The 24,425-nt window shown below is 40.6% G+C and overlaps 2 protein-coding genes across 2 annotated transcripts; both read left to right on the plus strand.

Moving 5' to 3' along the window:
- The first annotated feature begins 4,928 nt into the window (after positions 1–4,928).
- On the plus strand, positions 4,929–8,712 carry LOC139468567 (ras-related protein Rap-2c-like). Its single transcript, XM_071250628.1, has 2 exons — positions 4,929–5,300; positions 8,422–8,712. Exons 1-2 carry the CDS (start codon positions 4,929–4,931, stop codon positions 8,710–8,712), a joined length of 663 nt encoding a protein of 220 aa, XP_071106729.1.
- Positions 8,713–11,784: 3,072 nt separating this feature from the next.
- Positions 11,785–23,675, plus strand: LOC139468650 (mitotic spindle assembly checkpoint protein MAD2A-like). The gene is made up of 5 exons (XM_071250772.1): positions 11,785–11,862; positions 15,156–15,302; positions 19,251–19,371; positions 20,520–20,620; positions 21,554–23,675. The coding sequence occupies exons 1-5, from the start codon at positions 11,793–11,795 to the stop codon at positions 21,718–21,720; spliced, it is 606 nt and encodes a 201-aa protein (XP_071106873.1). The 5' UTR covers positions 11,785–11,792; the 3' UTR covers positions 21,721–23,675.
- The last annotated feature ends 750 nt before the right edge of the window (positions 23,676–24,425 follow it).

Genomic DNA, 24,425 nt, shown 5'->3' on the forward strand with positions numbered 1-24,425 from the left:
AAAACAATATTCAGTATGCAGAGTTATCCTATGTTTTATTCTAGAAGCATAATGACTTGGTGGATCTCATACGACAAAAGACGGGAAGGGGGCACTTCAGTCTTCACAATTCGCTGTGCAAAGTTGCGTGCCTTAGACGTGCCAGAAATGGCTTGGAATCCCAGATTCGATTTATGTGTTTCTGTTTGTCAGTACCATACCCTCCCCTAAGGGTCGATCAAAGTTCACGTCCGACTCCCAAATGACTTGGGTGTTCCTCTCAACATCCAGCTGATGTATGATCTGAAATAATGTTCATTTCGGCATTAGAACTGTTCACTAGTCGGGAATGTGGACCTGCAGGACACACGGGCTGTTCAAGCTACGACAACCGCCACCAAGGGCCTCGCAGGACACTCCCAACCGGGACAACCGCCACCAAGGGCCTCGCAGGACACTCCCAACCGGGACAACCGCCACCAAGGGCCTCGCAGGATACTCCCAACCGGGACAACCGCCACCAAGGGCCACACGCCTCGCAGGACACTCCCAACCGGGACAACCGCCACCAAGGGCCACACGCCTCGCAGGACACTCCCAACCGGGACAACCGCCACCAAGGGCCTCGCAGGACACTCCCAACCGGGACAACCGCCACCAAGGGCCACACGCCTCGCAGGACACTCCCAACCGGGACAATCGCCATCCCCGACGTGACGAGACATACTCCATTGGAAAATTATTACTATTACTATTACTTCAAATCGGAGACACATACCTACTTCAAACATAATAAACCCAACCACAACCATGTCTGTCATTGCATCACTGCTCACGCTGTGCGATTGGTTCCTAATTCAATGTAGCGCTGTCAAATCTACAGGAACTATTGAAAACACAGGATGTCCTAATCCGAATAAAACATACCAAACCAATATTCGACTTTATGCTGTATATTGATCTTCGCATATGAATGTTGGCAACATTTTAGGCCTTCTTTGTAAGGTCAATGATCAAATTTCACATACTAATAAATAGAAATAATAGGTGCACGTAGAATTACTATTATTATTTAATAATTAGATTATTATTCTAAGGAGAAGAAGGCGATCTTCCTCTTCTACTGTATTACACAGTTCTTGCAGTCATTGTTGACTTTTTCATTGAAACGAAAACATTGAATTCTCAGTTGATGGTTCAGACATGGGAAGTTACTTTACATGCGGATGAGATCTGTATTTGGACATAACTCAACAATGTATTTTTCTGGTACGAGTACAGATTTATATTTAGAATAATGATTTTAAAATAATTACAGGAATAACCTTTTCATGTCAATTCCGAATCCTTTACATATTTGCTTCAAACAGTGTATAAAATAAATATATTGCCGTAATCCCGTGCAATCAAAAAATGGTTCTAAAATCAGCAAACGAACATGCGTTACCCAGTTGTGGCTGTAGTTTTCATCATGGAGTTTCAAAATAGCATAACATTATTTGGGGTATCGATAACTATCCATATACAACAGTCTGCGCCTATTCTATATATACCTACTTCACAACATTGGTAAACACCTGTCTTATTAACACAAAAATGTCGTTCAAAGATTTATAAAACTCCGGATTTGGCAACATTTGTACAAGTGCAACCCCATATTTCCGAACCATATAACAAGGAGCCTTTTCACTGTGAGTAAATTGTAGATGCTACTCTTTCATAATCTCTTTTGATAATCCTTTAAGAAAATAAAATAGGGGTGAGAAGCCTCTTAGTTGCAGTGCTAATGTGTCACACGCTTTTGATCAAATTAATCTAGGTGTAAAGATATCTACATGTAGATATTTATAGTGAGATACTTCTTTTATTTGTAAACCATCATAAGTCCACTGAAGTCCCAAATGGTAAAATAGTACTTGAACATATAACGTTCGATAATGAATAGTTACATTCAAACTACATGTATTCCATTCGATTGAATCGTTGTCTTCTTACAAAACATAAACGTTGCTTTCATAAACTGAACCTGCACCTTTCCCTTTAGATTGTAAAACGGGGGAGAAGAGTTACATGTACCGTACACCTGCCTATTTCGAAATAAAATTATGTGAACCATCATTTGTAAACCATAAGTCCATAGACTGTCCATAAACTGACTATAGATACTGAAGCTTCTTTGATATATAAACGACTTTACGAAGGACGCAGAGATGAGTGGGTTGTTGAAAGTCCCTTTGAAAAGTATTTCCGGTATTTCACAGAGTGTCGAGGTGTTAGAGGAAGAAGCCCTATGTTTACATGTATGTTGTGTTAACGAACACGGGTATGTCGAGCGATCTCGAGTAATTCTGTGGCCTACATTAACTGATGATCGGATTTTTCAAAATGATAAAATACACCACAAATTACATGTTAATGCAAATGTTATATGACGAACGTATCTCCATTTGGTGAGATATAAACTCACTATTGACCATCAATTGCACATTGAACAAACAGTCAGTAAGATCAGAGGTGATATGCGTTAATTCATGTAGCAATAACGTATATCTCTACGGTTGTATGCTGGATCGCATACAACATGTACAATATGATAAATATCACTGTATACTGACTGAAATATTCAAAAGGCTTGTATATTACAATATGTATATGTATATGATATTGGTGTGTCAACTGTGTACATGGGTCGATGGCCTACAAATCTCTCTCTCTCTCTCTTGGTGCAAAATCACATATTGACGGTTTCGAGTAGAAAGTGACTGGTCCTGAATAGCAAACAGAAAGCCTTCTGTTTCACTTTTAAGGCCAGCGGACTTCATCCAAGCGAAGGACTGTGCAGGGTCGCGGACTTCTCAGCACACTGCACATAAACGGACGTCGGTCCCGCAGGGTTACTTTCCTTCACAACACATTGCACATGAAGTCGATGTAGTGGTCGTTTACACAGCCCTTGAAAAACTGAGTCTGGGCCGATTTGACAAGGCACTTCGCTTGATCGACACTCATTTCTGTACCGTCCAGCAGTACAGAGCAATTAACAAAACCAATACTGACATTGAGATTACAATGTGACTACATATTGACTTGTGGTTCGTATCCGACGGGTTATAACTTTCCCAGCCCCTAAATAACCTATCTAAATGTTTGAGAGTTATCTCCCTTTAATTTGATTTTCAATTGCCAGTAATATTGAAGTTTATCTCAAATGCTGTCAATAGAATAGCTATTCTATTCTCATATTTAAATGTCGTCTCACAATAGTTTAGGTCGTTTACTTTTCGGTGGTCTCCATCTATAGCTGAAAGATTTCTGAAAAAAGACATTTACAAACTCACTGAGATATTCTAGTGTAAACAGAAGTACCCATCACTGAGATTCAAGTGTTACGGAAGTCCTTAACCACGTGACTGGAGTAATTCATTATTCTGTGGGTAAGCTAATTTTGCTTACGTATTTTTGAGTTTTCAAAGTAGGAAGTAGGAACTGGGGAGCGAGAGTGAAATAAAAATAGGCTATGGTTCTGATAGTGAATTATCAAGTTGCATCGTCTAAACCCGCCTATTAATTTAAATAACTTCCAGTTAAAGTGCTTTCGCTAAGATACCGTGACATACTGGCTTTTCCTTTAAGCCGAGCAATATTCCAGAAGCTTCACTCGAGCTGTTCTACAATGATTTCAAAGAGCGTCATACGACTCGTGCTAAAAACTTGTTCGATCAGGGTTACAACATTCAAGGCCTCAGTAAGGTTGTCGTCTTGTTTTATGGTAGACGTGTGGAGGACAATTCCAGGTGTGACGGATCCGATACAAATTCCTGTTTTTACTTGTACGATATGTTCCCGTATTTTTTTCAAGTGAATAATTCTTCTTTTTCTCGAACACCTGGTATCATCACTATTTGACCGTGATTCATAAACATGAGTGAGTCCAATATAATGTCCATGCTATAGTCGGAGTCGTGCAATAGATTCTGCTCTTAACAGAGATTTTGTATGACAATGGAAATAATATATCCTCGCTTTTATCCACCTGTATTTAATGATTATATTGTTTCGTGTATATAGTTGGTGCTTGTTGATTGTTTTGTCAAAAGCAATGTTCTGTCTTTCATGCCAGTAGTGTAACTCTTTCATTTTCATTGTGTTATTTATTCCCGCGGCAGAGCTCCAGATAAGCTTTTGGTGTTGTGGGTATTTTACCCATGCATTTTAAAATCCTTGGGTATCAGTAATTCTATCTGGGTATTCAAATTTCTGTTACCCTCTCGTTTTTACACATATGGGTATTTAAGTTAAATATTTAACACACTATTCATCTAGGCCCTGCAAACTGGTGTCGTGTGGGTTCGAGAGCTTTATAGGACTCAAAAATACCACGGTACTTCCACAAGAAAGTGTGATGGCAAATGATCATGATGTAATTGTCATCGTGGAGTTTGGCAAGGTTGACGGAATGCCCGTTTATAATTTCAAAATAAGTTGCTGATTTGCTTATCGAATACGCAGGGTTACTTCACAATATTTTGATGATGCACACAAGCTGTATTTCTGTAGCGTATCTGTAATGTTCCTTGCGTATTTGATACGCTTGGATTTTATTTTACTGCATATTTCTGCATTTCTGATGCGTATTTTCCGCAGATACGCAGCTTATCTGGGGCTCTGCCGCGGTCTCATATACATTGCGAGTATGTTCTGACCAGTATGCCAGATACATGTGGGTAGAACAGTGGCTAAAACGTTCACTGAGTGCGACTAAACCCCTATGCGTTATATGATAATTAGTTAGCTAATGAGCGTAAAACGTACACACTTAACCACTCCTGTTCACAAGGAGGGGCTTTATCTTGTAGCGTGACAAACTTCATATAACCATGGTGATTACACACCCGCGTCACTCTGACATGTAGGGAACTGTTTCGTCTTCTCTGATTTGATTTTCAAAGATGGCATCCGCAGAGGCAAAATCTCTTGAGAAAGACCAACCTGATAACATTAAGTTTAAGATAATAGTGATGGGGGCAACTTCAGTCGGGAAAACGTCGCTGATTTCACAGTTTGTCCATGGTCGGACTAAAAACTCCACCAGCGACACACCAAAAGACTTCTACAGTTGCAAAATTACAGACGGAGATGTGAATGTGTCTGCGGACATCCTGGACACCCACGGGGACCTAGAGTTTCCTCAGATGATGAAGCTCGCCATACAAACGGGGGATGCCTTTGTGCTGATGTACGCGGTCAATGACAAGACATCCTTTGACAGGATGAATTGTATCCGGGACATGGTGGTCAAGTGGAAGAGCAAAGAGAGGAAGGTAAGCAAACATCAGAATTTGAGGTTATAAACCCTTTTTTCAACTTTGAGGTTTCAAACGTAGATACTGATAATAATCGTTTCTATTAACGTTTGAACCTGAGTTTGAAACTTCTAAATTGGAAACAGGTTTATCTACAGTCAAGACAATATATTGTATGGATAACTTCTTTATTCTATTAAACAAAGCGACAAAACCCTTTCCATATCCAATAGAAATCTCTACATGAAGCAGAATCGACTGTATGATTCCGACTATATCATGAGCTTGTGTGTATGAATCACTATCAAATTGTAATGATATCAGGTGTTCGCAAAAAGGGAAGCGTATCCTGCCCCACCTGTGGCACCCGTCACAAACACACGCAAAAGCAAGTCAATTGTTCACCCTAAAATAGCCTAGTGGTTAAAGCGTTCGCTCGTCACGCCGAAGACCCGGGTTCGATTCCCGACATGGGTACAATGTGTGAAGCCCATTTCTGGTGTCCTTCGCGGTGATATTGCTGGAATATTGCTAAAAGCGGCGTAAAACTAAACTCACTCACTCGCTCAGCCGAAAAATAAGGGAACATATTGAAAAGTCAAAAAAGGGAATTGCACCGAACATCATTTAGTCACTGATGCATCAAATTTGTAACGTCCTACACATAAAACTGCCATAAAACTTTTTGAAAGCTTTACTGGGGCCATGAATGTTGTAACCTTGATCATACAACTTCCGAGAGTGGTATGACGCTCTTTGAAATTGTGGAATGAAAGATCATGCTCGGTAGTATGGTAAAGTTGGCTATTGGAAAGTTAATCATCCTTGTTATCAAAAAAATATCTTGTTCATACTGTTACTTACCAACTTCTAAAAATGCCAATTAAACAGTTCAGGTTTATCTACATCCATAGCGGAAGTGCTAAATGACGTTGGATCAATTCGTTCAATTTCAGTTTCAGCTGGTTCAGTTGGTCGTATATTTGCTTTCATATCCTCATTGGATGATCAGACATGTGACGCAGTAGTTATGACTCATAGAGTAGCGCCAAGTGTCAAGTTTTGTTGATGTTACTGAAATATACAATGCTCTCTTTTAGTCGTTGTTTTTCTGTCTAAAATGTCTTGTTACACTTTCTTCAAATTTCTAAGCTCTACAAGACGGTATTTCGCAACGTTTATTAAATACAATAATCAATGTTTAAAGTGTCCTACCATTGCGTTTCCGAAAGAAATACTTTTAAATAGATACCGGTCGTCAGCAAATTCGTGATCTTAGGTAGATGCGATACCCGTGCCGGACAGGGAGGATCCAGCCTTATGATATGCAATGATAGAAGAATTATATATATTGTCATAACAACGCTACATAGCAAAGTGGAGACCAGTTGTTAATAACCAATAAATTCCATCGTAGCAAACGGGAAGTGATTATTGTGACCAATCAAATTAATGCTACTTTCTACGCTTCACATACCGGTATTCTGTAATGGCCGTCATGGCCGGAACCGTTTCGTGGAATTTTTTAAAGCCACTGCAGCAAATTGAAAAGCCTTGTGAACCAACACAAAGTGCAAGAAAGAGGGATAGGACATTCCAACAGTCGTGGAAGCTCAAATGTCCATGGTTAGAAGTACATGAAATAAACAAAGTCAGTAAAGTCATGAATAAAATGACTTAAACCATATTGACAAGTGTTTGCTCTGTTAAATGTCTGAATTTCTGTTGGACTTGTAACTTAATATCTGGGCCAGTAGCTTTTATTTCTTAATGGACCAGGGGTCCAGTGTGTAGATAAGACATTTGTTACTAGACCAGTGGACTAGTATGTAGATAAGACATTTCTTACCGGACCAGTGGGCTAGTATGTAGGTAAGACATTTGTTAATGGACCAGGGGGCTAGTATGTGGATAAGACATTTGTTACTGGACCAGTGGGCTAGTATGTAGATAAGACATTTCTTACTGGACAAGTGGGCTAGTATGTAGATAAGACATTTGTTACTCGACCAGTGGGCTAGTATGTAGATAAGACGTTTCTTACTGGACCAGTGGGCTAGTATGTAGATAAGACATTTGTTACTGGACAAGTGGGCTAGTATGTAGATAAGACATTTGTTACTGGACCAGTGGGCTAGTATGTAGATAAGACATTTGTTACTCGACCAGTGGGCTAGTATGTAGATAAGACATTTGTTACTGGACCAGTGGTCTAGTATGTAGATAAGACATTTGTTACTGGACAAGTGGGCTAGTATGTAGATAAGACATTTCTTACTGGACCAGTGGGCTAGTATGTAGATAAGATATTTCTTACTGGACCAGTGGGCTAGTATGTAGATAAGACATTTGTTACTGGACCAGTGGGCTAGTATGTAGATAAGACATTTCTTACTGGACCAGTGGGCTAGTATGTAGATAAGACATTTGTTACTGGACCAGTGGGCTAGTATGTAGATAAGACATTTCTTACTGGACCAGTGGGCTAGTATGTAGATAAGACATTTGTTACTGGACAAGTGGGCTAGTATGTAGATAAGACATTTCTTACTGGACCAGTGGGCTAGTATGTAGATAAGACATTTGTTACTGGACAAGTGGGCTAGTATGTAGATAAGACATTTGTTACTGGACAAGTGGGCTAGTATGTAGATAAGACATTTGTTACTGGACCAGTGGGCTAGTATGTAGATAAGACATTTGTTACTGGACAAGTGGGCTAGTATGTAGATAAGACATTTGTTACTGGACCAGTGGGCTAGTATGTAGATAAGACTTTTGTTACTGGACCAGTGGGCTAGTATGTAGATAAGACATTTCTTACTGGACCAGTGGGTGAGTATGTAGGTAAGACATTTGTTAATGGACCAGTGGGCGAGTATGTAGATAAGACATTTGTTACTGGACCAGTGGGCTAGTACGTAGGTAAGACATTTGTTACTGGACCAGTGGGCTAGTATGTAGATAAGACATTTGTCAAACCCTGCCATAGCCACGAGCATCACTTCGGGCTTTCCTCCCAGGTTATGTTGTCATGCCGTGACGTTACTGATAAAAACTTTAAAAACCAAACTCCTTTACTCAATATTCACTCATTATTCACGCATATTATCCTACATGTTATTGTTTGCCTTTTTAGAACACCATAATCGTCGTTTGTAACAAGATGGATCTTGATGTCCCCCCGCGTAGTCCTCCGAAAGAGATCGTGGAAGCTGTGGTAGAGATGGATTGGGGTCACAGCTATATGGAAATCACCACCAAGGACAAAGACGCCGTCGACAGGGTATTCAAAGAAGTGGTCCAACGTCACGTATGCGCATGCGATGGTAGTGCTGCGTCGGGACAACGGAGAATGACCTCCCCTGCTGATATCATCCACAAGCTACGGAGGAGGCTAACTCTGAAAAAGCTTAAGTCAAATACTTAAAGGGGCAGGGGTTGTATTTCATTGTTGTGGGTGACAATTTAGTGTAGTAACCCCATTAATCCGTAAGGAACAGGGGTTTCGTGGCGATGCCCCTGTACGTAACAGCATCGTTGTCAACAGTCAACAGTCAACGTTGTCAACAGTCAACAGTCAAGGCAGTGTTTCGCACTAACAATACGTCGTGTTATTTTAGATGGGTTCTGTCATTTCATATTCACAACTGATTTACGCTCCAGGGTTTACAGCGGATGAAGGCAGTACAATTGTATTATTCTGTTTGTTGTTGTTGTTGTTGTTGTTGTATAGATTCTTGTACGAGATTGGAAGTCCGTCTATCATCGTATTTCAACTCTTTCTGTGCAGCCTCAGGAAATAAAACTAGCTCTTGTCTATTCATATGATTTTCACCGTTATTTTTGTCTTTTACCCTAAAAAGAATCTGTTTTGCCAGATAATCGAGACAGGTTATTCTCTGACTTTGACGTTTATGGTGTGTCATTCTTAGGGGAATGAGCTGAGTGAATGTTGTTTTATGTCACTGTTGCCAGTCTACTATCAGTCACGACAGACTGTAAATTGTCGAGTCTCAGTCAGCAATACACATTAAAATGACACGCTGATAGTGTACAAGCTCTTCAATAGAAATGAACTAAATGAAAAAAGGGTAGCATGATCATATGAGTTCTTGCAAAATTACCAGATTCGAAGAAAACATACTAAAATTGACATAACAGTAAATATTGAAATTGTTTTGTACACTCACAACAAACACACTGCATTATTATTGCTATAACTCTAAAGCTGATAAAAGATTCTGAAAGATTCAAGAACATGTACAGCTTTTATCAATATGGCATACCTCCTGATATTGAAATGAGTGAGTGATTTGACGCTGCTTTAGGGTTTAATTACAGTCATATCGTTGTGTCTGTGCTTGAAATGAGAGGATATGATGCAAGTCTTTAGAGGTGAAGTGAGGTGAGGTGGGTTCATTTGAGGTGAGGTTAGGTGAGATGAAGTTTAACGTCGAGTTCAAGATAATTGCAAATAGAGAGCGACATGCATGCATGCCGATTTATAGTGCTAGCCCACTGAGATACCGTGCCACAGTTTAACATAAATACCCGACTCAGACAAATTATACTGACTCCGAGCCGACCAGCTCTTGTTTTGTCCCCTAAGAGTCGAGCGTCAGGCAAGGTAACAACAAGTACCATCTTTTAACGCCGTTTGGTGACACGGCCGGTGATAGAACTAGCGACTGTGCACTTTCCGGGAAGACACTCTATCCACTAGACCACGGATGCAGTCGCATGTCTCCAGACATTCATCGCGTTGGTGATCCCAGAGGCACGACACGGTGCTGGCAAACTAGGGCGCTTGAGTTTATTGTTTAACGTCGCACTCGGCAACTTTCGAGCTATATGATGGTGGCCTGTAATCCAGTGATTGAGATTGTGAGCAACAATAAAGGCCGTCGGGGTACGATGCCACGCTATCAACCAAGTCGCTGATCCTGTCCACCAGACCTATTGTCTCCTCTTACGACCAATAATATCAAATCGGCCCAGATTCAGTTTTTCAAGGAGAGGCTATCAGAACGACCACTGCATCGAGTTTATTTGCAGTGTGTTGAGAGGATAGGCAACCCTGCACAGTCCTTCGCTAGGATGAGGTCGGCTGGCCTAAAATGTGAAACAGAAGGCTTTCTGTTTGCTGTTCAGGACCAGTCACTTCCCCCTCGAAACCGTCAATGTGTGATTTTGCATCAAAATGTAAATATGAAATGTAGATTATGCAATGCATTTAATGAGACTGTCCAACACATTGTCAGTGGTAGTCCTTTATATTGTGGGGAAGGCCACTGACGTTTTGTTTTGAAATTAATGTTAATATCATTTGACTTTTCCCGACTCCTGGACTTCCCATCACTACAACACGAAGCTTTTCACTGTTGGTTTTTTGTTTTCTGTCTTCTGTCGTCCATGTCAGCTGCACTACGCGACGCAACGACACCTGCTGGGTACCTACCACGGACCTATATAACCGTTTATAGGTCCATGATACTACTGTAACTAGACAATTGCAACATAAATATACCTCAAAAAAATATTTTTTAAATATACCTGACAAAAGACTTGAAATGTTTGGAACTGATTGTTGTTTCCAGAGATAAACAAAACCTGATCATAATACTAACTGTTTTGGGGGCACAATTTGATTTACCATTGTCAAAATAAGGGTATCAAAATATAGGATTTTCTACAACGTCAATTTCCAAGATCTATGACGACGAGTGAGTGAGTGAGTATGGTTTTAAGCCGCTTTTAGCAATATTCCAGCAATATCAGAGCTGGGTACAATGTATGAAGCCCATTTCTGGTGTACCCAGCTCTGATATGTCGGGATTAGAACCCGCGTCTTCGGCGTGACGAGCGAACACTCTAACCACTAGGCTACCCGACCACCCCCGACGACGACGAGCTCTCGACTCTGGGGAAGACAGCGGACGTGATTCCAGAGGTATGCCTCCAGCACTTCCCTACATTCGACTCCATCAAATCGCCTATGGACAATTCCCGGCCTCCCCAGGACACGACCTACTGTGCAACTGGGTGGCGACTGGGTTCTAACTGACGTAAGCAAGCCGTTCACGATTTCTGACCAAGTCGATAATGACACATTTCTCATCTTCGCCACAAGAGAGAATCTGGACCATTTGTGTGAAGCAAACATCATGTATGCAAATGGCACATTCTGCTGTTCCGTTCGACTTTACCTACAGATTAACACTATGCATGCCGATATACAGGATATACGCTCATGTGCATGCCTCTAAACAACTTAAACAAATAAATTACATACCAACTTACATAACTTACATAACAAGTTACTGAATGGGCAGAAAAACAAATGAAAAATACTTCATGAAATTTACAAATAAAACTATTCATGACAATAATACCTTGGTTCGGGTTCGATCTGTATGCCTTCCATGGAGTTCTGAGTAGGTTTGATGAGGAATTAGAGTTAACTCCCTTTGAAAATAGAGGCGCTGTGGTAGCAGCGGGAGTTCAAACATGGCGGGTACCAAAACACAGAATGCGATAACTCTGAAGGGATCGACTGAAATTGTCACAGAATTCTTTGGTAAACTGGCGTTTCGAAATAGACAGAACCCACCAGAGCCTCGTTGAAAGGTGTCGCAAGAAAAAGAACATGCTTTAAATGATTGATACACTATTTATGTTCTACCACTGGACAGAGATATTAGAGGCAAGAGGCTGTAGGCCTACGCTGTCTGTCATAATTGCGAATGTTTTCATCGCAGGTTTGCTTGGAATATCATATGACGTCGCCCTCGGTGTTATTGTGTTAAGTCATGCCGACATGCACACGATGAGGATCCTCCATGTCTTTTACTGCTAATAGTAATATAGTGACACGCGACACATGAAAAGTAGGGGATAAATGCTCAAAACAAGCAGAAACCTTTAATCTGCATGCATTTGTAATACAAATGTATGGGGTGCAGGAGAAAATCACCCCATGCAAAACTGTCTCCTGGCAATTGGGAGAAAACGGCTCCAAATTTGAGTGAAAATGGACTCAAAATATTGGCACAAATGGACCCAAATTTTGAAGAAACAAAACGTAGTGATGTAGTTTATTGGCCTAGTTTATTTATTCTTTACTAAGTGACAGTAACTTAAGTTCGCATACTCTGTGAATCATCCCAGACAAAAGTCACAGGATAAAGTCAGCTGATTTATCTTGTTACTTGTTGAAATGAACAGTCATCAGAGCTCCAGATAAGCTTTTGATGTTGTGGGTATTTTACCCATGCATTTTAAAATCATTGGGTATCAGTAATTCTACCTGCGTATTCAAATTTCTGTTACCCACTAGTTTTTACACATGTGGGTATTTAAGTTAAATATTTAAAAACACTATTCATCTAGTCCCTGCAAACTGGTGTCGTGTAGGTTTGAGAGCTTTATAGGACTCAAAAATACCACGATACTTCCACAAGAAAGTGTGATGGCAAATGATCATGATGTAATTGTCATCGTGGAGTTTGGCAAGGTTGACGGAATGCCCCTTTATAATTTCAAAATAAGTTGCTGATTTGCTAATCGAATACGCAGGGTTACTTCACAATATTTTGATGATACGCACAAGTTTTATTTTTGTAGCGTATCTGTAATGTTCGTTGTGTATTTGATACGCTTGGATTATATTTTACTGTGTATTTCTGCATTTCTGATGCGTATTTCACGCAGATACGCAGCTTATCTGGAGCTCTGGTCAGTTTGACTTTAGCTGTGATTTCTGCAACAACAGAATAGCGACCATGGAATTGAGGAATACAGTAACAATTAATACATGGGGCCTTCACTAATCCTCAGTTTTCCTGTATGTGTCATGGTCTCTGGCCTCTGGCCCTCTTTTATATAACAATGCTTACTACTAGTACTAATTGAAAAACAAAGAAAATAACAATTATTAATTGGCCTAGTCACAATCCGGGGGCACATTTTTGTCGCACTTTTCTTGAAAAATCTAGTGCAATTAAAATGCTTACTGGTGTTAGAAAATAAAAGGTCTATATTGGCATTTTTATTGCCTGAAAGGGGTTTTCCTTATTGTCATCCGTTTTTGTTTTTTTTTCATTTAATTCACACTCGCGTTAATTTCAAGATTTACAGTAGTAGTATATGACAAACTTGTTAACCGATAAGTGCAAAGACAAATATCTAGGCAACTGACTCACCTCCCCTGTATTAAGGGCTGCGGTCACTACATTTTGCAAATCTGATGATCATGCCATTTTTCACAAAGTTGGTTTTCCGAATGCTGGAAAAAAGATAAAAGCTGTAATATTTAAGCACAATTTGTAAAATATAAGAAAATATTACAAGCATACCTTTTTTGTGAGGAAGTGTCAACTTGCCAAATTTTCAGTTACAACATTCAGCTGTACCTTCAATTGAAGAGAGATTGCTACTCTTTCATACGAATGAAGTAACATATTATGCTCTTTGAATCCTAACAATCAATCTTCATCAAAGTTAGTGTAAATTTAGGCTACAAAATATAACGGATAAATCACATGGCTAAAAATTCTAATGGCAGATTGGAAGCTGAAAGTACTTAACGTCACATCAAGACAATGCAACTGCAAAATGAAGAAGTACAATGGACCTCTTTTTTTTCCATCCTGTAAGTAACCATATAGGTCCTTATAACAAGCTGGTCTAAAAATATTACCCCTGATTGTGACCAGGCCAAATGTCAAATGGGAGACAAGGGTCTCATGTGACAATTGTATCAACTATCTAAGTTTTATTAGGGACCCTTTTCAGGGTCATGTTAACCAAAACATGGGGCCGTTTTCTCCAAAATTTGGGACCATTTTCACTTAAATTAGGGGCAATTTTGGCAGGGGGCCATTAATACGAATAAACCTCAAAATTGGATATATATATTGCGTGCTACAAGTGCAACTGACAGTTTTAGTGATTCAGACAGCCATACTATTTTGTTATGTCATTTCATGGCAACCTGAGAGGCCGCATGCCCGTCGTTCAACATAAATCATCGTTGTTTGTTGTTTAACACCACACTCGGCAATATTCCAGCTATATGACATCGGTCTGTAAATAATCGTGTCTGGACCAGACAGTCCAGTGAGTGACAGGAGCATCGATACACGCAATTAGGTTACGATGACATGTATCAACCAAGTCTGCGAGCCTGACTGACCGATCCCGTTAGTTTCCTCTTACGACAAGCATTGTCACCATTTAAGGCAAGCATGGTTTGCTGAAGACCTATTCTAACCCGGATCTACACGGGTCTAATTATTAGGTATGCATGTTTCTAACAATGCATGATCTATGTTCAATGCAATATTTGTATGCAAAACAAATTGATAAACCTCTTTGGAACATAGTAGTTTCTTAATTAAAACAGACAAACAAGCATAAAGTGATTCTCATTTTGTTCAACATTAATGTTACAATACGTACAGATATTGTGAAGACTTTTGAAATATGTCTTTAAAGATCTTTAGATCATAATTTCCTGTTCTGAATTGAGCTAGTGAGACTCAAACCTTTCTGATTGTAACATAGAAGATATTCTACAAGTATTAATTGTTGTTTGAAGAGAGATAAGGTCACATATATAAAACCATCTTAAACCTTTTGGAGATCCGTGGTAGAATAGGTCCTGAGCAACCCATGCTTGACGTAAAAGGCAGCTATGCTGGTTGTAAGAGGCGACTAAAAATTATGGGGTGGTCAGGCTTGCTGGCTTGCTTGATGCATGTCATTGTATCCCAATTGGAATACCGCTAAAAGCGGCGTTAAACCCAACTAGCTCACTCTTCACTTGCTGCAATAATGTTATTTGTCTTTATTATGTCCCATTCTTTGCAGAATATGGCATCAACAGTATACTATACCAACGAGGAATCTACCCGCCAGAATCCTTCACTCGAGTCCAGAACTATGGCCTGACCTTGCTTGTGACAACAGATGATGATCTAAAGAAATATCTCACTGAAGTTATTGGTCAAATTAGAGGTATAGAAATAGGGCTTCTATCATAGACTTTGTTGTAAGATGGTAAGGATGCACAAAAGGCCACTGTGCGAGTTCTTGACACTTGCCCAGAAGCCTTATTTCATGATCACATGGATGGACTGGAGACTAAAGCAAATTATCTTTGATAATCTTGCATCAATAAAACTAGCAATAGTTTGATAACCTAAACAGTCAGAAAATAGCTTTTTGCAAATAGTTATTAACTGTGACAATTCCCTCAAACGCTTTTTCAGGCAGTCGGGTAAAGCATTCGCTCGTCACGCCAAAGACCCGGGTTCGATTCCTGACATGAGTAAAATCATACACATATGTGAAGCCCATTTCTGGTGTCCCCCACCGTGATATTGCTGCAATATTGCCTAAAGCGGCGTAAAACCACTCACTCACTCACTCACTCACTCACTCACTCACTCACTCACTCACTCACTCGCACACAATGTTTTTGTTTTTTTAATATTCTACTTTTATTTGAGACTAAGTCACTACAAATAGATATTAAATCTCAAAGCAAAGCGAAATGTTATTTCCTTGCACTGAATATAGACAACGGTAAACCCTGATGAGTAAAGACTAGCTGACTTCTTTAGAAGAATATGCTTTATTAATAATCATTGCCAATCTTTTGTTCAACAACAAAGTTTTATAAGGTAACATAAGGTTCACAGTGAATGACCTTCACATGAAACACCGGTCCAAGCCTAACTTTGCCTGTAAAAGGCTGGTAATTACTGGTAGACAGGAACGTTGATGTGCTTCTCATAAATATTGATCCAGCTTCATTCTTTTTTTATCCATGTGTGCAAACAACCTTAAAACAAGTTTCAAGCTTTACAAAACACCTCACCCAAACACTTCCCAGCGTCCCCAGCTAACTCATTCTCTTTCTTAACGTTCTTGTGTGAAGACGTTTTCTTGTTGGAGAAGAATTATATTTTGTTCGATTTTTCTATCAGAAGTTTACAGCTGTTAGTGTGAAACACATGAAAATGATGACAGGCGTTCCTTTTTAATCTTGGAAGAACATAAGCCGTTGTCTGTTAATAAGAAGGTGGCACGGGTAGCCCAGTCATCTAAGGCGCCGCGATTAGCTGTGCAGAGTTGCGTCCCTTGGGCACACCAGAAACCTATGATTGTGGGTTCGAATCCCGGTTCGCCCCGATTATGTTTCTAGGTTTGTCAGCACCATACCCGTGCTCGTGGGTTTCACAGAAGTGGTAAACGTCTGAGACCTGCATCACTTCAGGCTTTCCTCCCACATTAAGCTGACACGCCGCGATATAACTGTAATACTGTTAAAAGCGGTGTTAAACCCAACTCACTCACTGTTAATAAGACAAAGAGGACTGCGCTGAAAAGTTCAAAATCAGGCTCCTCTGTATCTAAGACATCGGGACATTATTGTAAGTGTGTCTGCACCTTCGTTAGATGAGGGATCAGACCTCGTTCTACCAGCAACCTGATATTACTGTGTACAGAGAGTGACATCAGAAGGCCAACATTCGGTCATAGTTGTCAAGACCACTAAGACAGTCTGTTGTAGATTGGCTTCGTGTTCCACTATACTCCCCTTGCCAGAGGTTCTGATGGAGGATCGGACAAGTCGTTACAATGCCTCACAGACGATTCTGTCGTTTATCACACTCATCGAATCAGGAGAAGAGACATAGCTACGAATAGATCGATCAAGAAAGAAAACAACGTTCACCATATCGATTGTTGAGTTCGGAAGAATGGGAGATTCAACAACGATCATCCTACCTCTTAACATGTTTCAGAGGATCAGAGATGCTTTGACAGCCGAGACTAGCCAGCCTTGCATGGTAACCGCTTGGGATCTACTTATTTAGTTTAAGGGTGTGAGACAATAGTGCCTGAGTGGTGTTTGGCGAGGTTGCCCAAGTCGGAATATGTGAGCTTGGGTATTCTACACATCTTTTTCAGGTGTGTTATTAAATTAAGTATATGCCAATTTATTGTTTTCATTTAGTTTGAGAATCAGTTTCCTGCAGTATAAACATATGATGTTTTAAAGGAGCAATACCTCCTTCCTACTGCACCTGACAGATCGTACGATGATCGTCATGATCTTTGACCATCTACTTCATCGAGCAGATCTTCTGACCCTCGCTGTTCTCCTTCCTCAGAACAGTACTTCTGCCCAGATCATGAGGAAGACGATAAATTCATAATCACTTGGCCGACTATAACATCATAGAGTGTCTGGCTGATAGGCTTCCCGTTTTGTCCCCGGGGCCTGAATCCAGATGGTGCAATCTGTAGAGGATGGGTTATACCTACTGGTGGACAGGTTTATACGGCACACCTCAGGTGCTTGATGGCAACTTCGCCTCCCTGGGATGATCAGCAGTTTTCAAACAACCGTGCTGGAGGAAAGGATCCCCACCCATCCATGGCATGGATTATGCCACCTGTGCACCTCCTGTCGATGTGGACATTCATCGCGTAATGGAATCACGATGGCCACATTTTGCAAGGTGCAGGACTTGCAAATAATGGCGATAGATATGGAGATACACATGAGACACCTCAGGCAGGTACCCTTGCAGAGTTGGTGTCTTCTCGGACACAAGTTTATGACAAATACTGTCCGACTCAGATACCGACTCAACTTTCTTGCCGAGCCACCTCTCATATGTGAAAAAACGTCGACCACCCAGGAGGGGATGTACTATCCCATATTGCAGGAGAACAGCGACGTTCTAGGGAAGTACACTTTTGAAGGACTTCACCATCAGTGACGCTGGGGTTTTACTCCCCCATATTGTTTGTCCCCAAGAAGGACACTTCGTAATTATTAACAACATGGATGCCTTCAATCGTTACTTCCCCGAGAGGTCACCTTGGTTTAAGAGGACACCTTTGTTGCTCCACCGGACTAGGATCAACTCGGGTGATTTCTGGATCAGCAACGATCTTGGACGCCTATCTTCATGTACGTTTCGAATCATATTCTGCAGGAAATAGAGGGGAATGCAATGTGTGATGCAGGATATATATCAAATATAATATACACTGGACATTAATAAATTTGCTGTTCATTGTAATAGGGGATGGCATTTCATTTTAGGCAGAAAACATGATAAAAATGACAAAGTGTGTACTGTATTCGACGTAATAAGCGCCCAGGGCGCTCTCAAAATTAGAAATAGGGGGCTCTTATTAGGATATTATTTTGGTGGAAAAAAAACAGTAGAAGGATAGATTTTGTGGTTTATGCTGACAGCCTGAAGTGTTTAAATACGAGAGATACATTTTTCAAGAATTTAATTGCCCATAATTAAGGGTGCATATAACACAAGAGTGTGTATTACACGCGAATAAATAAGTGTTGTGTGCATTGATCAATCGGAAGGGGTGCTAATTGGTATTGTTCACTAGCAAATATATTAGCAAATGTTGCTGTGGGCGCTTATTAGAGCGGGGCGCTTATTACGTCGAATATGGTATTTCAAATTTTGGTGAGAACAGCTTTTAAGTTTGGCTCTCCTTTGCCTCTGATTGTGACAGTTTAAAACGATACCTTGGGAGGCTCACTTCATGTTTCTTCAATAGGGGGTGTCCACGTTATGTTTGCTTTTAAAGTAGCTCTGCTATACACTTTCAAGTAAAGTATTGTGATGTGTTACAAACTATGGTTGGTGACATACAGCAGCAAAGATGGCTCGATTATCATAGGACTCTACCAATGCTGCCTTACCCTTACCCTTGCTAACACCAAAGAGTTTGTGTTATGGTTGAATAGAGATAAAGATGTTGTAGATAACTGTAGATGTGACGGCGCTAAACTGAATAAGATAGTGACATACACATATTAATACCCATTAGTGTTATTCCATTTACATTTTGTCATGGTGGAATATGACAGTCACAAACATTTGAAACATCGTTCTGGGTGTTCTGTTCTAGACTGGCTGCTTGGTATGACGGTACAGAAGCTGGTCCTTGTCATCAAGAGTGTGTATACAAATGAGGTCCTGGAGAGATGGCAGTTTGATATCGAGTGTGATAAGACAGTGACAGCTGACACGTGAGTATTACCTTGTGTCCATGAATTCTTTAAGGAGGACTTCTTTATTATGAGGAACACAACATTACAGAGTATATATTTACTCTTCATCAGGTGAATGGTTCATTCACCTGATGAAGGAGTAAGCATATACTTCCAAAGGTTGTGTTCCTCATAATAAAGAAGTTGACATCCATAAATTTTCTTCCTCGTGTATATCACTTCTAAATGCCTTTCAAAGGCATGTGTTCTTTGTCTGTTCTGTTACTGAGTAATGGCCCGCCTCCGTGGTCTAGTGGTAGAGCGTCCACCCGGAGAGCAGAAGATCCAGGGTTCGATCCCCGGCCGCGTCATACCAAAAGACGTTAAAAGATGGTACTTGTTGTTACCCTGTCTTGCACTCGGCATTAAGGGGCTCAAACAAGGACTGGTCGGCTCGGAGTCAGTATACTGTGTTTGAGTGGGGTATACATGTTAAACTGCGGCATGGTATCTCAGTGAGCTGACGCTATAAATTGGCATCAGTCCGGACTAGTACAAGCAGCCACACACACACATGCATGCACGTCGCTATATAAGTGCAATAATCTTGGACGCAACGTTAAACCCAATTTCACCTCACCTACTGTGTAAAGCATCCTGGGCACTGGGCCGTTTATCGAGGATGTCTGACTATCGTTTTCAGTTTGCTCTAGATTTTGTCCTTAGCATGGTAAGGACCAGCAGGTCATGGGTAGGAATGCAAGACTGATCCTTGATTGTGTCACCAGACCACCTTTGTACATACGTTGCACCGAAGTGGTAAACATCTACATCACAGCAAACTGAAGATGACAGCGATGTAACTGAACTGCTGGTGAAAAAGACACATTTACAATTCAACTCCCCCAAACCCCACGCACCCACCTATCCAAATCACAAGATAATTGTTAATATTTTTTCCCAATCGACGATATTTGTGATTTTCAATCTTTTTTGCCAGCCCTAATAACATGAGGACATGAGGACCATGTCCTGTGTGAGACCTGATCCATGGATCAGGAACTATGTATCATAATGTATTGATAATATTGATATTTTAAGTTTATACTTTTAGTGCCATTTTTTTGCAATAATATTAATAATTCTCCAATCATTGTCAGTAAATTTGTGCATGTTTCTATTTTCAGTAAAAAGGACAAATCAGACAAAGCAATCAAGGAAGAAATCCGCTCTGTGATCAGGCAAATAACAGCATCGGTGACATTCCTCCCGCTTCTAGAGACTGCGTGTGAGTTTCCTTACCCTGTTGTATTTCAATGTGGTAACTCTTGTTAACTAACAACTAATCTTCTTCATCATCAATACTTCATGGTTACTTCATACGTGGCGGTGGGGTAGCCTTGTGTTTGCTAGTCACATCAAAGGCCTGGGTTTTGATGCGTGAAGAATATTTCTGGTGTTCCCCGGTATGATATTGCTGGAATATTGCTATAAAGCGGCGTAAAACCATACCCACTCACTATGTAACTCCATCAACTGTGGATGTATTGGGCCCAAATGCTGTGTGATGGTGATATGTCCTACTTTCAGCTAGAATTTTGCAGTACGTTATACATTGATGGAAATACACAAATGTTCCTATTTTTATTGAACTGCAGAAAACTTAGCAAACTAATGTTTAGATATTATAATCTTTTCTTATATAATCTGAAAAAGTTAATAATATTGAAAGGAGACCAGGCTCAGGCTAATTGGCAGTCCTTGCATCTTGACTCTACAGTTAATCAAAACTCACAATGTTTGTTTTTAAACTCTTATTAGGAGGGGGCACAGGTGACCCAGTTGTCTAAGGCACCGCAGTTCCCTCTGCAGAGTTGCACCCCTTGGGCACGCCAGAAACCTATGATTATGGGTTACAATCCCTGTTCACCCCGATTATGTGTCTAGTTTTGTCAGCACCATACATGCTCATGGGTTTCACCAAAGTTGTAAACATCTGAGACCTGCATCACTTTGGGCTTTTCTCCCGCACCAACTGACACGCCTTAATATAACTGGAATACTGTCCCAAGCACATTCACTCACTTATTCAAACACCCCATATGGACGCTAGACCTCAAATACTGCACAAACCTCAAACACTGCTGAAATGCTTTGTGTGAGATGTGATAAGTTTTATCAATACAATTTATTAGAAATTTCTACTTGCTTGTATCTCCAGGTGCGTTTGATATCCTGGTGTACACAGACAAAGACATGGATGTTCCAGATGCCTGGGGAGAATCAGGGCCCCATTTTGTGGTGAATTCAGAGGAAGTTCGACTTAGGTCTTTTTCTACATCTATACATAAAGTGGATGCTATGGTAGCCTACAAGAAAACAGACTGACACCATATCAATTACTCCTGGAGTGAATTTCCTAAGCCTATTTGCTGATGTAAACCCAAGAACTGTGAAGGCCTCTTTAAGTGGGAGTACAAGCATGAAGAATAGACACAGCATCTATGTAGGTAGATGAAGGAGTGGCTACCATTCACGTAACAGATTGGTCTCTGTATCCAGCAACAGATGCTGCAGTTTACAGACAAGCATGGGCCCAAGATAAGTTTATGGAGCGAAGTGGGACTCATATTCTGATAACAATGAATAACTGGGAGCATATATGACTAACTTTATGCTGTGAGGTCCACAAGTTGCAGTCTCTATTTGACGATGTTTATTATCTATGGCATGAAGGGGACACGTGTGCCACATCGCCTTAGGTGCCATGATTCGCTGTGCAGAGTTGCGTCCCTTGGGCATGCCAGAAACCTATGATTGTGGGTTCAAATCCCAGTTCGGCTCGATTATGTTTCTTGGTTTGTCAGCACCATTCCCGCGCCTATGGGTTTCACCGAAGCAGTAAATGTCTGAGACATGCATCACTTCGGGCTTTCCTCCCACATTAAGCTGACACGCTGTGATATAACTGCAATAATGTTAAAATCGGCGTTTAACCCTACTCACTCACCCACTCTCTGACATCAAGGAACACAGGTGACCCAGTGATCTAAGTCATTGCAGTTTGATGTGCAGATTTGCGTCTCTTTTTTTGCCAGGATTTGCTGATAGTGAGTTATTCTACCAGACTGCCTCCTATTGTGATCAAGCACCATAACTATGCTTGTGGCTTTTAAAACATGCAAGGTGATTAATGTCTACGGCATGGGGCATGGTTACAGTCAGCTTTACTTACACATCAAGCTGACACACTGTTACACACCTTAATTCTGTTTAATTCAGTGATACTTTAAGCTCTAATCATTTCACGAGGATTATGTATTCAGGGCATTCCTGTCAGCATCTGTCATTTGTCATTCATTCAGTTTATTCATGGTGATGCCAGTATATTTATTTACCTTTGTTCTTTACATTTAAGAAAGCCAACATCCATTCATGCAACTATCCTAATCAGTTCATGTTACCATAAGGGGGCGCGGGTGGCCCTGTCATCTAAGGCGTCGCAATTTGCTGTGCAGAGTTGCGTCCCTTGGACACGCCAGAAACCTTTGATTGTGGGTTCAAATCCCAGTTTGCCCAGATTATGTTTCTAGGTTGTCAGCACCATACCCGTGCTCGTGGGTTTCTTCGAAGTGGTAAACGTCTAAGACCTGCATCACTTCGGGCTTTCCTCCCACATTAAGCTGACACACGCCTGGATATAATTGTACTGTTAAAAGCGGCGCTAAACCCAACTCACTCACTCATGTTACCATCAATATTGACATTGTATTGGTGCTTTAGTGCATGTACTTCAATGTTTAAGGATATTATATATTTTGGTGTCAGAGAAAATTGTATGGATCAACAATTAGGATTGATCATTGTGTTTTTTGTACCTGTCTTGGAAATACCGGTACAGTAAATGTGGCCTTGCGTGAGATGAACTTAGGCTGACAAAGGCACGAACATGATGCAAGGGTAAGAGGGTAGTGGTTTTGTTTTTTTTAAGAACAGACCTGCTGATTGGTTGGTTGGTTGGTTTGTTGTTTAACGCCGCACTCAGCAATATTCCAGCTATATGACGGTGGTCTGTAAATAATTGAGTCTGGATCAGACAATCCAGTAATTAATATCATGAGCATCATTCCACGCATGTATCAACCAAGTCAGCGAGCCTGACCACCCGATCCCGTTAGTCGCCTTTTACGACAAGCATAGTCACCTTTTAAGCATGGGTTGCTGAAGACCTATTCTAACCCGGAATCTTCACAGGTCCAGACCTGCTGACCTTAAGTTTAATCTCACTTGTGGCAGGGCTGTATTTACAGCATGTATTTTTTGTAATAAGGTATGGCTTCCAAAGTAGAACAAAAAGTCATGTTTTACAGGTCTGTTGTGTTAAATAAAGTGTATATTATAATACCTTTCCAATTTGTTCAGTCAATTTTTTAAGAAAACCATTATTTATCAACCTGTACATGTGTGTAGGTGTTGATGCTTTTTTCCTTTTAATAGCTGAGGACCAGTATGGAACTGATTGTGACCTGTTGTATATCTTCATGGTGCATATAGCCAGGCACTCAGTGTTTTAGTCCAAGATTATAGGAGCCATGGAGATAAATCAAGAAAAGTTATGATTTGCGGTTAGTAGCATTGAGTTTGAGACCAAAATTCAATGTGGAAACTAATCTGTTTATGGTAGATAAAAAGATATGTTGGCTGTCAAAGAGAACAATTGCAGTGTCCTTTCTTCCTACTATGTCCCTTCATGGCAATATAGTGTCCCATAAAAAAACATCCAAAGAAATAGATCTATCTGAAAAAATATCTACCAACCTACCCAATTTCTCTTAAATAGGGACCGCCTCCGTGGTCTACTAGTAAAGCATCCGCTCGGAGAGCAGAAGGTCCGGGTTTAATCCCCTGCCACATCATAACAAAAGACGTTAAAAGATGATACTTGTTATCCTGTCTGGCGCTCAGCATTAAGGGGGGCTAAAACAAGGACTGGTCGGCTCGGAGTCAGTATACTGTGTTTGAGTGGGGTATTTATGTTAAACTGCGGCATGGTATCTCAGTGAACTAGCACTATAAATCGGCATTAGTCCAGA

The sequence above is a fragment of the Haliotis cracherodii genome, unplaced genomic scaffold (assembly GCF_022045235.1).
Source record: "Haliotis cracherodii isolate W230 unplaced genomic scaffold, xgHalCrac1.p SCAF_2, whole genome shotgun sequence".
Lineage (NCBI taxonomy): Eukaryota > Metazoa > Mollusca > Gastropoda > Lepetellida > Haliotidae > Haliotis > Haliotis cracherodii.

What these genes read in the sequence shown, in the direction of transcription:
- LOC139468567 (XM_071250628.1), top strand. Translation starts at nt 4,929, where the DNA reads ATGGCATCCGCAGAGGCAAAATCTCTTGAGAAAGACCAACCTGATAAC. An exon ending in GGAAGAGCAAAGAGAGGAAG is followed by an intron (nt 5,301 to 8,421) that starts GTAAGCAAACAT and finishes TTGCCTTTTTAG; the next exon opens with AACACCATAATCGTCGTTTG.
- LOC139468650 (XM_071250772.1), top strand. Translation starts at nt 11,793, where the DNA reads ATGGCGGGTACCAAAACACAGAATGCGATAACTCTGAAGGGATCGACT. An exon ending in AGTTATTGGTCAAATTAGAG is followed by an intron (nt 15,303 to 19,250) that starts GTATAGAAATAG and finishes GTTCTGTTCTAG; the next exon opens with ACTGGCTGCTTGGTATGACG. An exon ending in CCCGCTTCTAGAGACTGCGT is followed by an intron (nt 20,621 to 21,553) that starts GTGAGTTTCCTT and finishes TTGTATCTCCAG; the next exon opens with GTGCGTTTGATATCCTGGTG.